Genomic DNA, 18,661 nt, shown 5'->3' on the forward strand with positions numbered 1-18,661 from the left:
TGCAACCACAGGCATACAGTGGTATGAAAAAGTATCTGAACTTTTTGGAATTTCTCACATTTCTGCATCAAATCACCATCAGATGTGATCTGATCTTTGTCAAAATCACACATATGAAAAACCAGTGTCTGCTTTAATTAAAACCACCCAAACATTTATAGGTTTTCATATTTTAATGAAGATAATATGCAAACACATCGATCAGTACTAATCTTGGCCTATTCTTCTCTCCAAAACTGCTGTAGTTCAGTCAGATTCCTGGGATGTCTGGCTGTCATTAGGTCAAGCCACAACATTTCAATGGGGTTCAAGTCTGGACTTTGACTTGGCCACTCTAGAACGTGTATTTTGTTCTTCTGAAACCATTCTGGAATTGATTTACTTCTATGTTTTGGATCATTGTCTTGTTGCAGCCCATTCTCTTTTTAGCTTCAATTGTCAGACAAACGGCGTCAGGTTTTCTTGCAAAACATCCTGATAAACTTTTCAATTCGTTATTCCATTAATGATTGCAAGTTGTCCAGGCCCTGAGACAGCCCCTGAGGTAGCAATACAGCCCCAAATCATGATGCTCCCTCCACCATGCTTCACAATGGGGATGAGGTGTTGATGTTGGTGAGCTGTTCCATTTTTTCCTCCCCATATGATGTTGTGTATTACTCCCAAACAATTCAACTTTGTTTTCGTCAGTCCACAAAATATTTTGCCAGAACTTTTGTGGTGTGTCCAAGTGCCTTTTTCAGAACATTAAACAAGCAACATTTTTTTTTTTTTTTTTTTTTACACAGCAGTGCTTCCTCCATGGAGTCCTCCCATGAACACCATTCGTGGCCATAGTTTTACATATAGTTGATGTGTGCACAGAAATATTGGACTGTGCCAGACACTCTAGGGGTCTTCTTTACCTCTCTGAGTATTCTACTCTGAACTTTTGGCGTCATCTTTGGTAGACGGCCACTACTTGGGAGAGAAGCAACAGTGCCAAACTCTCTCCATTTGTTAACAGCTTCTCTGACTGTCGATTGATGAACATCCAGACTTTTAGAGATGGTGTTGTATCCTTTCCCAGCTTTATACAGATCAACAATCCTTGATCGTAGATCTTCAGACAGCTGTTTTGACCAAGCCATGATGCACATCAGACAATGCTCCTCATCAAGACAGTTCTTACCAGGTGTGTGCTTTATAGTGGGCAGGGCAGCTTTAAACCACTCATCAGTGATTGGTCACAGACCTGACTTAAATTGTTTGGTAAAAATTAGTTTCAATTGCTCGTTAAGTTTCCTTAGGCAGAGGGTTCACTTAATTATTTTCCCGCTTCTGTCATTGTTTGCATGCTATGCTCATTAAGATATATGAAAATCTATAAAAGTTAGGGTGGCTTTAGTTAAAGCAGACACTGTACATCTGTGTGATTTTGACAAATTTCAGATCACATTTGATGGTGATTTTATGGAGAAATTTGAGAAATTCCAACAGGTTCAGATAATTTTTCATACCACTGTTAACATACGTGCGAGCAACAACTGTGGCATAATTCACCACAATCACATTGAAATTGACAGCTGCAGAAAATGGATCAATTTAATTCATATCTTCATGCATTTTCACGAGCATTTATACAGTACCAGCATACCAAAACCCTTACAGTATAAATGAATAATGTATGTGTACTGAAGCTTCCAATGTTGATTTATTCACTAAGAATCAAACCTATCAGGTTTAAAAAAAAAAAAAAAAAAAAAAAAAAAGACTAAAGATGCCTACAAAAACCTAACAGTCAACCAATCGTACTTCAGCTTCGTATTTTGAATTGCCCTTCAAATTTTCAATCTGTTTTGCATGCTTTAGGAAAAGAATTCGATTAATTATTGACGAGAAGTTAATATTAAAATCTTATTTAGCACCAGTATACCAATCCTCCATCTTGCTGATGCAAAACCATAGCTGAGCCAGACAGCCAAGGTTCAGCGGCCTATGCCAGCCAAAAAACTTGCCTGGGTTAGGAAGTCAGAATTGTGAGGTATCCCATCTGATATTGACAGTGCATGAGGGAACAGACTTGGAATAACTGTTGACTGAAATGCATTGAGCCAATAAGCCTCCACCAGCCACCAATGGATATCAAGAAAAGAAAACTTAGCAAGACATCAATCTAGAGAATAAAAAGGCCAAATAGCAATGGCACATGATGTTCCATGCAAACAAGGCCGGGAACAAATGAGTAAAGATTGCAATTATCTTATCTCACTGTAACAAGTTAACGTTTTCCCTTCTAGGGATTCACATTATTGCTTATTTTGAAATATGAAACACTTTGATAATGCAAGAATATGAAACTGATATCTACAAAGATGAATTATGTCTCTGGTGCCCAAAGGTTTGAGAAACATTTTAAAGTTCACTGGCTGGTTCTTCTCATTTGTTTTTCTGTTCATCAGCAATATCTTGTTTTTCAGTTATGTCTTGATTAATTAATGGGTGACTTTGCCGTCGCATTCATTTATTATACAGCTAAATCCTTGATTTATACCACAAGAAGAAAACAATAGCGAGACAGTAAGTATCTAATCTGTGTCGGGTGTTCGGCCTTAGATGATCCATTCCCATTAAACTATATGGCAATAACTAATACAATCCCATGACATTTATATATATTAATTTATATATACATATATTTTTTTATATAATAAATACTGTTTTATGTTTTATATATTTATTTATAATTCATGTCATGTCATTCTAGCCATTTTCTTGACAGTCCTTTAATCATATATTATAATTCTTAGAGTCAAATCTCCCAAAACATATGAAGTGACTCCAAAAATGATGGCAACAAAACAACTGTTTATTATATACTAAATTCAATACAGTACACTTTGAAAACATCATAAGGTGTTATTAAATACTAAACCATTTTAATACAAAGTACAGAAAGAAAACACTGAACACAGATTAACGAGTTAAATGGTTGCTGGAGGGAAAAACCAAAGTAACCAAACAACAGTAGTGCTAAAATTAAACATAGTATTTTACTGTGAATGCTTCCTTCATGCTAAACACAGCTCTACACTGGCACCTGCTGGATAAACCACCTCATAAAGGCCTATTGCATTTTTTGTTGGATGAAGTAGTACAGATACACTGAAAGAGTAATACATAAAACTGGAAGCAAATGGGTCTAGATGGTTTGTCAAGTTGGTTTAAATAATGAATATTAGGTTAGAGATAATTTGGGTTTTTCATTCATTTCAGTGATGAGCTGTGACTTCTTTGTCCTCTTTGCCCGTAAACATTTAAATAGCGCCATGGCAGGTATAGCAATAGTGGGGATGCCTGCCAGGATGAAAATGATCACATAGATCCATGGTGGATATGACTTCTCTTCCAGGGATGGGAATTTCTCCTGGTGAAAAAAAGTAATTATTACTTGTTAAAAATGGAAAATAAGTATTATAATACTTCCAGATAATTGATCAACGTACATATTCAGGATCCCAGGCTTTGTAAACTATCTTTTCTGAAACTTTGGTGATGAAATAAAAGATAAGGATGAAGAACATGATGAGCGGACTGATGAATCTCCACGTAGCTTGCCAGAAAATGTTGGGTTTGTGTCCAATCATGAACTCGATGTCTTCATTAAATCTGAACAGACAGACATACATCTTATGTTATGTACTGGATTTGTGGTTGATAGTTTTTTGAAGACTTAAAACTTTATAACACGACTCTTTAAGGTATTATAGCTTTGTCTTTAAAATAATTAATAGTGATAATAATAAATAGCATTTTCATTACAAATTTACCACTTATGTTCATGTCACATCAGCAGACTAAATTAGAATTTTGTGCAAATGTATTCAGAGATATCTTTTTTTATTGAAACTATTACTTATGATTCAGTAGTCCTTTGAAATTATTGCTAAATGTTGTTTTTCAATTAGAAAAAATATTCTTAGCACATGATGTCTTCCACATCCTTGGGGTTACTTGAAAAAGCATTTTTAATTTGTGGTGTTATTCGCGTAGTGTTATTTGTGACGCGAAACATCCATCGACCCAGTTTACCAAGGAAGACCGAAACTAATCTAAAAATTAACCTACTATAATTACCTGTCTATTCCGTAAATGTAAACCACTGCGATCATCTCGCAGAACCCAACCACTAACAATGGGATTGATCCCCCGTAGGTGTCAAATAATGAAAGCCAGTAGTTTCCTGAACCTTGGACAAAGATCAGACCCACTAGACAGCATAATACACACGTCACACCTGAAACAGGGAAATAAATATTTTCAGGACTTTTGTCAACCAAAAACTAAACAATTTATCTCCTTCTAAACATGTGGAACAAGTGTGTGAGCTACCAGTGACAGCTTCTTTGGGCCATTTCTTGGGAAAAACTTTGAAATCTTGAAGAGGTACCAAAACTCCTTCAATGTTACCAAACATAGACGACAGGCCCAGGCTGAACAGCATAACAAAGAAAAGGACCGACCACAGTGGGGAGAAGGGCATTTTGGTGATAGCCTCTGTAAACACAATGAATGCTAAACCGGTTCCTTCAACACCCTGAAAAACACGACGAAAGTTTGAACAAAATTATTGCTGTGACACTGGCTTTAACAGTAAAGATGGATATTTACCAGTATAAAATGTAAACATAAACACATACAAAAATACTAGTCTGACCCATAAGTATGTTAGTAATCAAAAGTTGTCAAGTGGAGAAAGAGCAGTTGAACTGTTACCTCACTAAGAAATGTATTTAAATCACAAGTGACCAGATTCAGGCCTTGAATAACATGAGGATGCGTTGCATTGAGATGCTCTAAAGCCTCATTGTAGTTGCTTTCAATGATGTGTCCCTCAGGAAGGTCAAATGCATTTAGGAGAGTCAAGATGTTGCTGAAATATAAAAACAATGCATAAGGCAAAATGTTTAAGCCTGCAAAATGGATGTACCGTATGAGTAAATAGCACAATGCAATATAAAAGCACCCATCAACGCAGGTGTCAAATCGTTCAGTTGCCCTGAAGCCGATGATTGTATAGATGACCGTAGCAGCAAAAACAGATGTAACGCCATTAATTGTAGAGATGATCACCGCGTCCTGTTCACAGTTATTACTGAGAACACACATACATACAAAATGAGATTTGTATACGTGCATAGTAGTTTAAAAATGTCCAATGTACTCTGTCTTACTTACTGTACTGAGTTGTAACTGGAGAAAGATATGAGGCCCCCAAAAGCCAAAGAGAAGGAGTAGAAGACCTGAGCACCTGCATTCAACCATGTTGCAGGCTTAGCCAGCTCAGCAAGCTGCAGATTGTAATCGACTGATTATGACACAGCATTAGACAGTAATGTTTTGAGATACTGTATAACTAACTAGTCAAATACGGGTGGTTCCAGAGTGCTTTTAACATGAAAAAGAAGCTCACATTTGGTGTGAACAGAAACTTGAGTCCACTTATAGATCCTTTCAGGGTCAAACCTCTGATCAGGAAGATGGTCAGCACCAAATACGGAAGAGTTGAAGTCACATATACAGCCTGCCAAGAAAAACAAACAAACAAAACATCAGTTGCCACTCTTACCATATTTCCGCTCCTTTAATTTAGAACCATTATGAGAAGAAGAAGGATTAATATACAGCATTTATCATCATCAACTTTGTAGTTGAAAGTTCATCTTGCTGAAAAGCACTGCTCACACTCAAGCCCATCGACAGGGAGGGGCAATCGGGTATATTGTCCCGGGCCTCAAGACCATAAGGGCCCCTGAATGACCCTAAATTTATTTTACTCTAAATTTCACATATTACTTTTTTATTCAAATCATTGTCTGATTAAATATTATGTTCTACTCGATATATACTAAAAACTTCAACATATTAAATATTTCAAATATATATTTTTTCCTTTTTTTTCACGTCTCCCCTAGCCCCTCTGTCTTAGCAGAGAATGGTTTGACCCCGCTCTGGCGCACTCAAGGCTACACTACGTGCGTGCCCTGAAGCGGGAAATTAAAATCTATCATTGTTATAAACTCTAAACATGGCGAGTCGTCATAAATCGGGTGCGCAGAAAAGAAAAGAAAAAATAGAGATAAAAATCAAAGAGCGGTGAAAAAGAAAAAATGATGACATTTTTAAAAGAGGGACAAGAAGCCAGAAAATTAGGGCTAGAGTTGGCTGCTGACGGTGATGTCGGTAAGTGAACAACAGCCGCTAATACTGAACGTTTACATTTGCGATCACCGTGACCAAAGCTCGATTCAAGTTTGTCACCAACTATTGTAGCCTAGTGAGCTGCGGTATGACAAGACATGCTGCTCGTGTGGAGCTGAGGAGAGAGAAGGTGATGGGAGATCAGGGATATATTGTTAGTCTGTGGCGAGCAGGTGCATGAGGCTGAACAGACTCGGGTCAGGCGGCTGGATTTATCTTGGGTTAACAACGTAGCCATGCTCTCCACTGAGCGTGAGCTTGCTCAAAAACGGGATTTCACTGATGTTATAAATGACTTTGCTGTCAAAAAATCTAGGCGCATCACTGTATGAGGGCTTGATAACCCCAGGGATGTGAAGGGGGCAGGCACAGGATGTTGTGTTGCTGTTTTGATGCTTAGCAGGCAGGCATAGCACTCTCAGTTGTATTGTACAGTATTGTAGCCTACATGGGACAATAGATGGAAATTGTTTGTTTATATTGTGTCACATCACAATTCGGTCTGTTAAATTTAGCTGCCCATCTTAAATTAAATAATTTGAAAATTTACACTGTCATTTCTTGCAAAGCATTAAAAGTACTGTGTATGTTGCCATGACAAGCCAGTGGCAGGGGTGGTGTGTGTGTGTGTGTGTGTGTGTGGGTGGGGGGGGGGGGGGGGTGATGGTTTCTTGTCCCCAAGCCCCTGTAAGTCTGTTGACAGCCCTGCTCACACTAACAGCTAGTTGACAGTCGTCTTTGACTGACAACACTTAATTTTTATTGTGTAACTCAGGTGAATTGTAAATGAATAAAAAAATCCCCAAATTCAGAATGGCTTGCTCACATTTAAGATTGGGCATTCACGCCAAAGCCCTGATGACGTGCTTGTTCTATTGGATACTGTACTACCTTCCTGCCTTTTATTAATCATGTACTATATATTTTGCTTTGTTGTAAAGCACTTTAAGGACCTCTCATGTTTTTGTAAAGAGCTATGTAAGTAAATTTGATTTGTTTTTGTATACAAGCAATGAAAGAAAATTTTCTATTATTTGTCCACTGTAAATAGAAAATACCACTGCCTTACCTTACCGGTAGTCTCAATGCCACGCACAATACAGACGTAGAGCACAGACCAGGCACAAATATGACTCAACAACGTCCACCATTGTAATCCGCCATCATCCAAAATATTTGTAGTTGTGTTCAGAGTCTCCCTGTACCAAAAGTAGTCCACTGGGCTGCTTCTTAAGCACTCAGAGACAGGGCCTGCAGTTATAATGTTTTTGTTGTTGTTGTTGTTGTTTTTTTAAATCTACTTATTTTTGTAATCGTTGATCATTTATCCTGTAATATTCAATGGAAGCATACCTGTTAAATTTTCATTCATTGGACACTGGCTCCAAGGCAGCGGGTCTTGAAATGAGTTGAAAAAGTACCAAAGAATCCAAGCAATGATATTATTGTAGTAAAGGCTGATGGTCAGAGATACACACATGGAGGCAATACCTGCAAGTACATTTTTTCCTTTAGTTAAGATTCATTAATGGCTGCAAGTGCTACCATCTCAAAATGTGCTTACCAATCCCAGTCAAGTAAGGGTGAATGGCGGACCACACTCCCACACTGCCTCCCCTCAAACGCTGACCAATTGCAAACTCGAGATGCAGGAGAGGAATTCCCTCAAGAACCAACAATATTAGGAAAGGGATCATAAATGCACCTGCAGGTAAGATTTTCAAAAATGGTTATCTTTATTTACATCCTGTCATATAAATTGATATTGATTGACTAATTGCAGCTGATAAAGCAAATCTTTGGGCACGTGCACTTTTACAAGAATGCCAGCCTTGTAGAGACTATAAAAAGTCTTATCTGACTGTGAGGACACAGAATATTGCTGGATAAGCAGCCATATTACCTCCAAAAATGATTAATATAGATAATGACGACAATAACATGTCAATAGTTTTCTGTCATACCCTAGAGTCGTAAAACAGTTTAAAAAATTTCCCTCAGGCTGCTGTTTAAATGATTGGACTTCCTTTATTGTCGTAGAGGAGTGTTTGGTTTAAAGGCCACGGTCATCAGTAAATAAAAAAGTAATATGACTATGTAAATAGCAGTATTTTGCTATTACGTATTAATGTGGTATAAAATATTATACAACCAATTAAATAATTAAAATTTTTTGTTGTTGTTTAAGAGACATAATGATAAGCATGATGCATGCATGATGTTAAATTTGCTTCATCCAAAGGAGACCAAATTAATAATCTATTAACTTTAACTTTTTATTATATTTTTATTTATTTATTAAATGTTTAATTTTATTATTCATTCAACTACTTTAACTTTTTATTAACTTTTACTTGACTTAATTTTGCGACTACACTGTAAACCATTACAGATTTGAACTCTGTGGTTTATGATTATTTATGTAGATTGTTACTGGTTATTCATCTGCATGTCTCCGGGTTTTAAATATCTCATAATAAAATGCTGGACCTGCGGCTTATAGGCCAGTGTGATTTATATCTGAAGAATACAGTTTTACTTGTAAGATTGTGGGAGGGTGGACTTATAGCTAAGTCTACAATATAGTATATCAGTGTTTCTTAACCTGGGTACGATTGAACCCCAGGGGTTTGGTGAGTCAGTGGGTCTGGTGAAGGTTATGACACTCAGGGCCCTATTTTTGGATGCCAACTAAAGGTAGATTTATGCTTCTGCATTCCGGTGATGGCGAAGTCCGTTGCGATGTAATCCGAAGCCATGGCCCTAGAGGAGTGTGGCTTTGTCTTTGTATGGTTTTGGGGGACTCTTGGTGAATTCCTTTAGTTTCCCTCCGGTCACTGACAGCCATGGCAATGGTGATGGTACGTGTGTATTTGCAGCTGCAGCTAATCAATATTGAACAACAAATATTGTTAACACAAATGTTGAAGTCAACACAGAAGGTGTTTGCGAATGTTTGAAAACGGTGGTGTTGTTCTGCGGAACTGGAAACAACGTTCTGAAAGGACCAATCACAGTCCTTCGACGGTCACGTCACACGTGCTGGCTTGATGTGTAGTCAGGATTTCTTGGAGGTGCACGTCAAGCTACGGCGTAGGATCTTACATTGGGTCTGCGTTAACGGCGTATGCCCACCATCACCGCTACGTAGAAGCATAAATCAGCCTTCATTCTAAGCAAAGTGTGGCTTTAGACCAGGTTTTGGACTGGTTAGTCCCCAAATTACAGGCTTTATTCCAATTCTTCCATTCCCCTATCTGATGGGGGAAAAAAACTGGTTTGCTCAGTGGAAGGTTGACTCTCAATTGGAATGAGGAAGTACTACAGAGCTACAGGTGGTGCACCCTACGTTGACATTAAAAAAAAACAACAAAAAAACATCGCGTCACATTTTACGCCATGAAATACTATGTGAGGCAAGGCTGTGGTAGAATGAGAATGTCTACATAAAAAAAGAAACAGTGTGAAATGAATCGAGTTTAATTTCGTTTTCCAAAGTGAAAAATCAAAAGGAAAAATTATTTGTTGTGAATTCACAATGTTTATTTGATATGTGAGAAGATTCTTTCTTTTTTTTAACATAATGACTGTGTACAAATTTGGTGATCATTTTGTGCAGTGTTTCATTAAATTTGATATCATTTGAGATGTAAACATAACAGAAACTGCACGGTCAAGGTTAATGCAACTAAGCAGGTTAATGTTGAACAATATTATATATATTCCTCTAAATTTGAATGAAAAATTCTAAGATATATGCATTGGGCCAGTCTTGGTTTAGTGGTCTGATGATGCTGCAGGCATAAAGATAAAAACATACATTTTGGCCTGTTTAAAAACATGCTGTCTAAATGAAGAAATTTTAATTTAAAAATAAAAACAAAAAAACAAAAACAAATGTTTTTAATTCCAAAAGGTTCGTTTAATGTGCGTGTGAAACTCATGGGGTTCGGTATCTTTAGCAAGGTTAAGAACCACTGTACTCGATGCAGTAGACACATATTTTGGAAATTTTGAAAATGTATAAAAAGCAAAACTAATAAATAGATTCACTGTCACAAAATATGAAATAATTCATAATGTTTTCAAAACGTAGAATATTTCATAAATTAAAAAAAAAAAAAAAAGATCAGCTAAAGGAATTCGAATTCTATATTAGATGCATTCAACATTATTTTGATTTAAATATGCCTTCCAAATAATACTATGCTTTCCCTGTGTATTTAATAAAGCCAATACATTCCTTACCCTAAATGTTCCCACAGTATTCAACTTAGTCTCATGATTTAAATCACACAAAAAAATGGCATTTCAATAGTCTAGACCTTTATTTCCTTCTTTAGTCTGCAGGCCAAGAAATTTTACAAAGAATACACTGTGTAATGGGTTCAACCTTAAGAAGTCCTCACCCACCTCCTCCATGACTCTGACACAAATAAGGGAAGCGCCAAACATTTCCGAGTCCAACACAAAAGCCCACGCAGGTCAGCATGTACTGTGCCTTGTTGTCCCACTTCGGCCTGTCCCCTGCCTCCTCCTTCTCCAGCTTGTCCAGTTGCTGGTGGGACAGTATCCTGTCATCCAGGCCCGGGTTGGGGAGTGTAAGCTTCATGTTTCTTCAGTAACACTAAGCAGTGCACTGTAAAGTCCTGTGACATACGCTAAATGATGGACTTTATAGCAAAGCTCTGTTATATATTGACAGAGAGCATGAAGCTGGACGTGTGACATCTTTTAAAGGCCACACATGGAACATAAGTAGTGTCTTATCTGACAGTGGCGGGTCATTGATCTTGTAAAAATGTGCAAGGAAACATTCTGTTTTGATAGTGCTCACTGTCAACAGTGGCCTTTATAGCTTTTGTAATCACTTTCTTGTGTCACTGTCTGTCTATCTGCCTGAGTACCTATGTTTACATACCAGTAAACATTAAAGTATGTATTGAAAACTTGACACGAACCTGAATTTTTTGTTTTGATGTTTTCATAATATTTCCAAGCTTATATTTATTCAAGGGCGTAGGTTTGCATAGAGACAGCTGGGACATAAAACTACCAACTTTTCAGGATGCTCAAATTTTCCCCACCAACTTTTAAGCAACCTTATTTGCATTATATAATGAATTCAATTATACAGTATAGGTAATTTAGATTGTCTTCCCATATGTTGTAAGGATAGAATTGACCGTACGATTATTAAGTGAATGACAGTACTTGATTTTATGTTCAGACTTACATTGACCCCTTTTAACTTGCTGAATGTGCCAGTCCATTTTTCCCCCCTCAAACGTACGTTTGATTGGCTGATGACTTGACACCACACCCCCACAGAAATACAACATGCCGCCTCCTCCGCCCCCTTCGAAAATTATGGATATTAGAAGTTCTTTTCTGCCAGCAGCAGCTACTGTATATAATTTAAAAACGTAAATGTTGTGAAGGTGGGTAACACACCACTAATTTTCCCACTGAAAGTCTGAACCAGCGTTAGCATAACATTAACCTGTGCACATTTCTCAAAGCCGAGGAGGAAGCTGCTTTGAGAGAGATAGCCTGCTGGATGTTTTCTACTGTTAACGTTAAACTGTAAGAAATGTAGTGAACCAATGTTTACCCCCTTCTCCCTTGTTTTCATTTTTATCTTATTCATGTGGTCCTAAAGCAGCCCGAAGGAGCTTTCATTTTTTGTTGAGTTTGGCTGTGCTTATAGCCAAAAGCAGCAGTGTTTTACACGAAGGAAGGGTCCGTTTTTATTTGTTTTTGTTATTCCCTGACTAAGAATTTTTTTGTTATTTTTAATTTATTCAGACAAAAAATTTTGAGTGGTATTAAGAAAAAAAATTTTTTTTTTTTTTTTTGCATTCCTGCATACTTAAGAGATGATTAACAAGTTTGTATTTCTTTCTGTATATTAAAATAATTTGTGTTCAAATAATGAAAATTAAATTTGCTAATACAATCCAAACATGTTTTCAAAATGTTTCTTTAGTAGTTTTTGAAAACAAAGGTTTGAATCGAATGGTGTATTACTTTAACTAATAGATATGCACTGCAAAAACCCACAGTGAAATTATCTGCCAGTGCTTCAAGTAAATTTCACTCAGATTTCTTGAAATAATAAAAATAGTTTGCTGAAAATAAGGTTAACAGACTTATTTTAAGCAAAAGTGTATATTTAATCTTAAAAAAACTTGTTTGTCAGAAATGTTCTTAATTCAAGGATATTGTTCAAAACGTTATTTGAAAGCATTTTTTTTCTTGATTTAGGTGAAAAATTACAGACTTTTGATGTATGGGCTTAATAAGAACAGTAATATTTACAAGAAGTAAGTTGAAGAATCTGACACATTCATCTGTAAACTAGCCTTTAACACTCAAAACAAGATGGAGAAATTTATTCGACTAGATTTAAGAAAGATTATCAGATTAAGATGAAATACTGTAAATTTGCAATGTGAAAGTTAGTATAAGTCAATACAGGTTTATTTTGAGTTAATCATTCAGCCCAGAGGCGTCACTAGGTTTTAAGAACAGGGGGGTCTTAGCTCCCAGGAGATGACCAGGATGTAAGTGAACGTAGCGTACAAACACAAAACTTCACAAACGACAAACAAAGACTGATAATTTATTCATTATTATTGTTGTTGTTGTTTCAGTCTATTTTTTCATACAGTAGAACAACCGGAAAAAATGGCTCCAATTGCAAGTTACTTGGTAGATGGAAGCATTGAAGAATGCTGTCTGTTTTTAAGGGTGGCAAATTGGTCTATCACTATGCTCTGACTCCTACAAGTTAATAAAGGTGGTGGAGTGAATATTATTAGTGTATTATTATGATTATCCACTGATGATAATCGTATGTGAATGAGCTCAGCTCCTGTACTCATCTATACCTAAAGTGAGAAACACAGTTGATACTCCAGAAGGAAGTCACCCCGGTTCTGCGGTTCTGCGCATGCGCGTAACGTTAAAAACGGCCGCGAATTCAGCGATTCCAAAGTAAACACTACAAACTTTCTTTAAAGAAAGGAATATTTACTTAAGTTTGATCATGGAAGGACATGTAGAAAAGTTCTCAGACACATCCTACCATGATAGCCGCAAACAACAACAACTGCGCCCCACTCTCTCACTGTTAACGACTTTGCCGTGTCTTTAAGCATTAATTTACGCCATTTTCGTGTTGCACATGTATGTTTATGATGTAACTAGTTTATTTTGCACCTTTGGACAACATTGAAAGTCCAACTGAATGTAAAAGAGGGCTTTTCACTGCCACAAAAGCGTTGGGAGCGAAATTTTATAAGGGAGGAAATTTTAATAGAACACCGGTACTGACTTCAGCCAGGTCACAGGGATAACGCGGAGTGGATTTTCAGTGATGTGGCCTTTCTCCATATGAACAAGTGGAATGGATTGGATAATTACTAGGGCTGTCAAACGATTACGATTTTTAATCGAGTTAATCACAACTTAAAAATTAATTAATCGTAATGTATCACAATTCAAACAGCTCTAATATATGCCATATTTTTCTGTAAATTATTGTTGGAATGGAAAGATAAGTAAAGTAGTGATTGAAAATACACCACAAGGTGTCAATGGCGAGTTTTAAATTAATTAGAGATCTAGCCAAGGCAAAGTCTGAGTAAGTTTAATGCGTATAGCTATTGTATATAGTATAGTATAGTGTATTGTATTGTATAGCTATTTTAATTGGGAATGCCAGTTGTCTTTGCATTGAGCGCTTTTCTTTTTGTGAACATTGTTTTTTTGAGGGATAGGAATATTATTTTTGCATGCATACAAAGTTGGGCAACCATGACTGTCAGTGGTGGCTGCAAATGGTATACAATATGGCCTGCGTTGTATTCAATTTAGCGTGTTAAGAAAAACATGGTCTGATCGTCAGTGAACGCCTGTGTCCACTTGCATTTCTCTGCCTTTTCGCTCCCACTGTGTTAAAACGGCGTCATTGGAAACTGTTTGAGGCAACGCATGAACGAGTCATTCAGTGCATGCGTTAATTGCATCAAGTATTTTAATGTGATTAATTTTAAAAATTAAATCCCGCTCGTTAACGCGATAAATTTAACAGCCCTAACAATTAAGCACTGAAGGGGCTACCTTACGCTATGAACTGAGGCCAAACTGACAGATTTATGATCATATTTAATATAATAATGATAGGTTATATGATTATTGATTTAAACTAGGGCTGTCAAAATTATCGCGTTAACACTAGAAAACCCAGTAGAGGCCGACTCGGCCCTTCCCCAAGACAAATATTCCTAATATTCCCAAGCAATGGCTGATTTGGCCTCTCTTCCTAAAAAACCCAGAGGTGGCCCAGATGACCCAAGTGCTTTTGAATTAGCAAGTCGTTGTCCGACAGACACCAACCATTCATATGTAAATGCAACCACTAGACATACATTGTGTTAGAATGCGGCCCAAACGGAGGGGAACACACCACGGTTGCACACTTCATGTGATAGTTTTTGTCAGTTCAAGTCAAGCTACATTTATTAATTTACATTAATTTATGGAGTTTTACGCTTTTTACAAACTTTTAACTTACTTCTCCTATACTCTACACAGAAAAACAGAAAAAAATGGCCCAATGTGTACATTGTTTTTGCAAAAAAAAAAAAAAAAACGTTTTAGAACTGCAATTTGAGTTTAAAGCAAGATCATGTATATAGTTAAGAATGACTGGATCTAATGGAGCATGAATTGTGGCCATTTTGTCTGAAGTTAGTACGAGAAAATGTGTGAAAACCTTTGAGAAAAACAGAAACAGAATTTGTGTCAAGAGAAGGTGGAAGGGAGCGGCCCTGAACGGTTTCTTTGAACACACTGAAACAATGGCTGAATGTCCTAATAGTCCTAATTATTATGAAGGGAATATGTACTGCACAGTGTTGTCAATCTTACTTCAAAAAGTAATTAGTTACAAGTTACTAACTAAATTTCTTTTTGGGAGAAGTAACTCAGTTACCTCATTGTAAGAGTAATTTGTTACTCAGCAAAGTAACTCATGTTACTTTTCATGTTCTACACGTTATTACAAATATACATTATAAAACATTTCACATCAAAGATGTTTATGATAACTGATTGAATTGATTTTTTTCATTCCTCCCCAAAAAACGTAGGTCAGATTTTTTACATTTTTTTTTTTAAATTCACCTAAATGAGAGTTAGCGGTATACAATCTCATTGGGCTGTCATGATAAATGGTTTAAAAAAATCACAGGGACCTTGATTACTTGCCATTGAAAATAAATGGGAAATTTGTTTTTATATGTATTTGTTTAAATTCCGATACAGGACATACCATCTTCATAAGTAGGACTGATAATTCAACTTCAGACACTTATTTCTTACTTGCCTACTGTAGGTTGATAAATTTGTAGGTAGATTGGTGTATGTCTTAGTCAATCCAAAAAAAAAGGTTCCTTCAATCAAAGTATATATTTTCAATCGAAAACAAAAGCCACTTGAATGAAAGCAAAATGTGTTTGAATATAAAGGTTGCCTGAATGATAGCTTGTATCTGAACTAAGAGTGGTATTTACTAGTCTTGCATATTTTTTTCCCCCAGCCATTTCATGTGAGGTGCTTTTCTTGTTACCACTGTTGCTTGGTATGCTTAGTTGTAGTGTTTCTGAATATCTATGTATCTCAATCTATATCGACAGCAAATTGTTAACTATCTTTTCAAAAATGTTTTTTTTAACATGTAGAAGGTATTCAAACAAATACATCCGAATAAATTAGAATTATTAAAATACTGTCAAAATATCCTCAAAAGTTTAGCAGTTTATTGTCAAGTAAAAAGTGTCTGAAAGTAGCCTGACGCCCAACCCCCTTCCACAGCTAATGGCTGAAAATTTTCCCCCAACGTCCCTTCCACAGCTAATGGCTGGCTGCAAGTAAAGAAACAGCAGCCTGACTTGTTTACGTTTACATTCAAACACATTTTGCTTTCATTCAAGTGACTTTTTTTTCTTGATTGAAAATTTATATTTTTATTGAAAGAACTTTTTTTGGCTTGACCGAGAAATAAACAAATCTAGCTACAAATCTATCAACCTACAGTAGGCTCTCAAAGCTGTGATTGATTCTCATAAAATTTTGTCTGTCTTTATTTGGAGGAAATTTTTGCATTCAAACACATTTTGCTTTCATTCAAGTGACTTTTGTTTTCGATTGAAAATATATACTTTGATTGAAGGAACCTTTTTTTTGATTGACTAAGACATACACAAATCTACCTACAAATTTGACAACCTACAGTAGGCTTTCAAAGCTGTGATTGATTCTAATAAAATATAAGAACATATCAAAAGCAAAATAAATATACCAACACAAGAATTTTTTGTCTGTCTTTATTTTGAGGCAACTTTTACATTCAAACACATTTTGCTTTCATTCAAGTGACTTTTGTTTTTGATTGAAAATATATACTTTGATTGAAGGAACCTTTTTTTTTTGGACTGACTAAGACATACACAAATCTACCTACAAATTTATCAACCTGCAGTAGGCAAGTAAGAAATAAGTGTTAGCTGATGAGGGGGTTGGGCGAAAAAGGCTCAAGTCAGGCTACTTTAGCTGAGGAGGGGGTTGGGCGAAAGAGAAAGCAGCCTCACTCTTTGAGTGACATAATTATTGCTGATTCTCAGGTGCACAAATACTTGAACTGAATCCCAGTAGATAAAAATATATAACAAATAAATTTTAAAAATCATACAATGTGATTTCTGGATTTTTTTTAGATTGTCTCTATGAGTGGAAATGCATCTATGATTGAAATTTCAGACCTCCACCTCTTTTCAAAGTGGATGGACTTGCAAAATCACAAGGAGTGCAAATAATTGCTCCTCATTGTATACCAAGTAGTCCCAGGAAAACAAAAAATTCTTGGTAACCTTTCAACAAGTCCAGTATAGAGGATACAGAGTGTATTAGAGGTACATTTATGTGTGTTTTCTATAGTATTTCAACGTTTTGACTTGATAGTTTTGATTTGCTGTGATTACTCTTGTTTGAATCCTGTGCATCAATAAATACCAGGAAGAAAAGACAAAAATTAACTTCGTCAGACTCATATTTCAGTTTTACATTTGGTACTGATTCAATGTTCTATTTTCTGCAGGCATCACAAATATACTGTTATAACAAATATTGCTAGCATATAAAGGCCCCACAAATACACTGTCAGGGATATTTTTTTCTGACAGTAAAATCGTAAAACAATACACATTATTAAAATGTGCAAAACCCCATAAATGTAGCTTGACTTGAACTGACACATAATATGACATGAATAGTACTACTGTTGTGTGTTCCCCTCCATTTGGGCCACATACCAACACAAGTGGTTGCATTTCCATATGAACGGCTGTTGTCTGTCAGACAACGACTTGCTAATTCAAAAGCACTTGGGTCATTTAGGCCACCTCTGGGTTTTTTCGGAGGAGAGGCCAAATTGGCCATTGCTTGGGACCGTTAGGAGTAGCAGAATTCTCCGGGACTTCTAGTGTTAACAGGGGGGAATTAATTTTTTAAATTAATCACGTTAAAATATTTTTTCTCTATAATTTTTTATTTATTTATTGATTTTTTACACATTAATGGGATAGGTACAGGCCAAACACAATAAAGATAGAGGCACATAGATGACAGTTAATGATAGATGAGGTTTCGATGCAACTAAGTGAGCCTCTCACCGACGAGGTCATGATAAGGTAACATAGACAAGATAAAGGTACCTTCCCAGCACGATCAAGACACCAGACATTCTCATTCACAACTTAAACATCACACACACACATTAAAGGAAGAAAGAAAAAAAAAAAAAAAAAACAAACAAACAAACAAACAAACAAACAAAAAAGTGGGGAGAGTGTTGGTAGCTCAATGCTTTTCAGCTTCAATTGTTATGGAGTCTATGTGGAGTAAAAAGGGTTGCCAGATTGTGTCAAAGGTTTGCAGGGAACCCTTTAGGGAAAACCCTAATTTTTTCAAGTCTAAGGTTTTGCAGGATTTCTTGAATCCATTTATTATGTGAAGGTGGGGAACTGTGAGTCCACTTGAGGAGAATAAGCCTCCTAGCAAGTAGTGTTGTAAAAGCAATGACTTTCCTTGATGGTTTAGGCACATCGGGTGAGGGAGAGATTCCAAAAATTGCAGTTAGAGGGTCGGGATTCAGCTTGGTGCCCAGTACTTTCCCCAAAGTGTCAAACACTGTTTGCCAAAAGACAACTAGTTTCGAGCATGACCAAAACATATGTATGTAATTAGCTGGTGAAAGTTTACATCTATTACATGCATCAGATCTTCCAGGGAAAATTCTGGCCAACCTCGCATTTGTAAGGTGACTCCTGTGTAGAATTTTGCACTGTAAGAGTTG

The 18,661-nt window shown here is 36.4% G+C and overlaps 1 protein-coding gene across 1 annotated transcript; it reads right to left on the minus strand.

Annotated features, from left to right (window-relative positions):
* Positions 1 to 2,906: 2,906 nt before the first annotated feature.
* slc6a19b (solute carrier family 6 member 19b) lies at positions 2,907 to 10,852 on the minus strand. The gene is made up of 12 exons (XM_057834195.1): positions 10,654 to 10,852; positions 7,805 to 7,945; positions 7,594 to 7,731; positions 7,310 to 7,491; positions 5,453 to 5,563; positions 5,218 to 5,330; positions 5,006 to 5,134; positions 4,756 to 4,912; positions 4,372 to 4,576; positions 4,117 to 4,276; positions 3,486 to 3,648; positions 2,907 to 3,406 (listed from the first exon to the last, which is right to left on the minus strand). Exons 1-12 carry the CDS (start codon positions 10,850 to 10,852, stop codon positions 3,218 to 3,220), a joined length of 1,887 nt encoding a protein of 628 aa, XP_057690178.1. The 3' UTR covers positions 2,907 to 3,217.
* Positions 10,853 to 18,661: the final 7,809 nt, after the last annotated feature.

Source organism: Corythoichthys intestinalis, chromosome 4 (genome assembly GCF_030265065.1).
Source record: "Corythoichthys intestinalis isolate RoL2023-P3 chromosome 4, ASM3026506v1, whole genome shotgun sequence".
NCBI classification, from domain to species: Eukaryota; Metazoa; Chordata; class Actinopteri; order Syngnathiformes; family Syngnathidae; genus Corythoichthys; species Corythoichthys intestinalis.

What these genes read in the sequence shown, in the direction of transcription:
- slc6a19b (XM_057834195.1), bottom strand. Translation starts at nt 10,852, where the DNA reads ATGAAGCTTACACTCCCCAACCCGGGCCTGGATGACAGGATACTGTCC. An exon ending in AGTTTCTGTTCACACCAAAT is followed by an intron (nt 5,331 to 5,452) that starts GTGAGCTTCTTT and finishes TACAATCTGCAG; the next exon opens with CTTGCTGAGCTGGCTAAGCC. An exon ending in TCCAGTTACAACTCAGTACA is followed by an intron (nt 5,135 to 5,217) that starts GTAAGTAAGACA and finishes GTGTGTTCTCAG; the next exon opens with TAATAACTGTGAACAGGACG.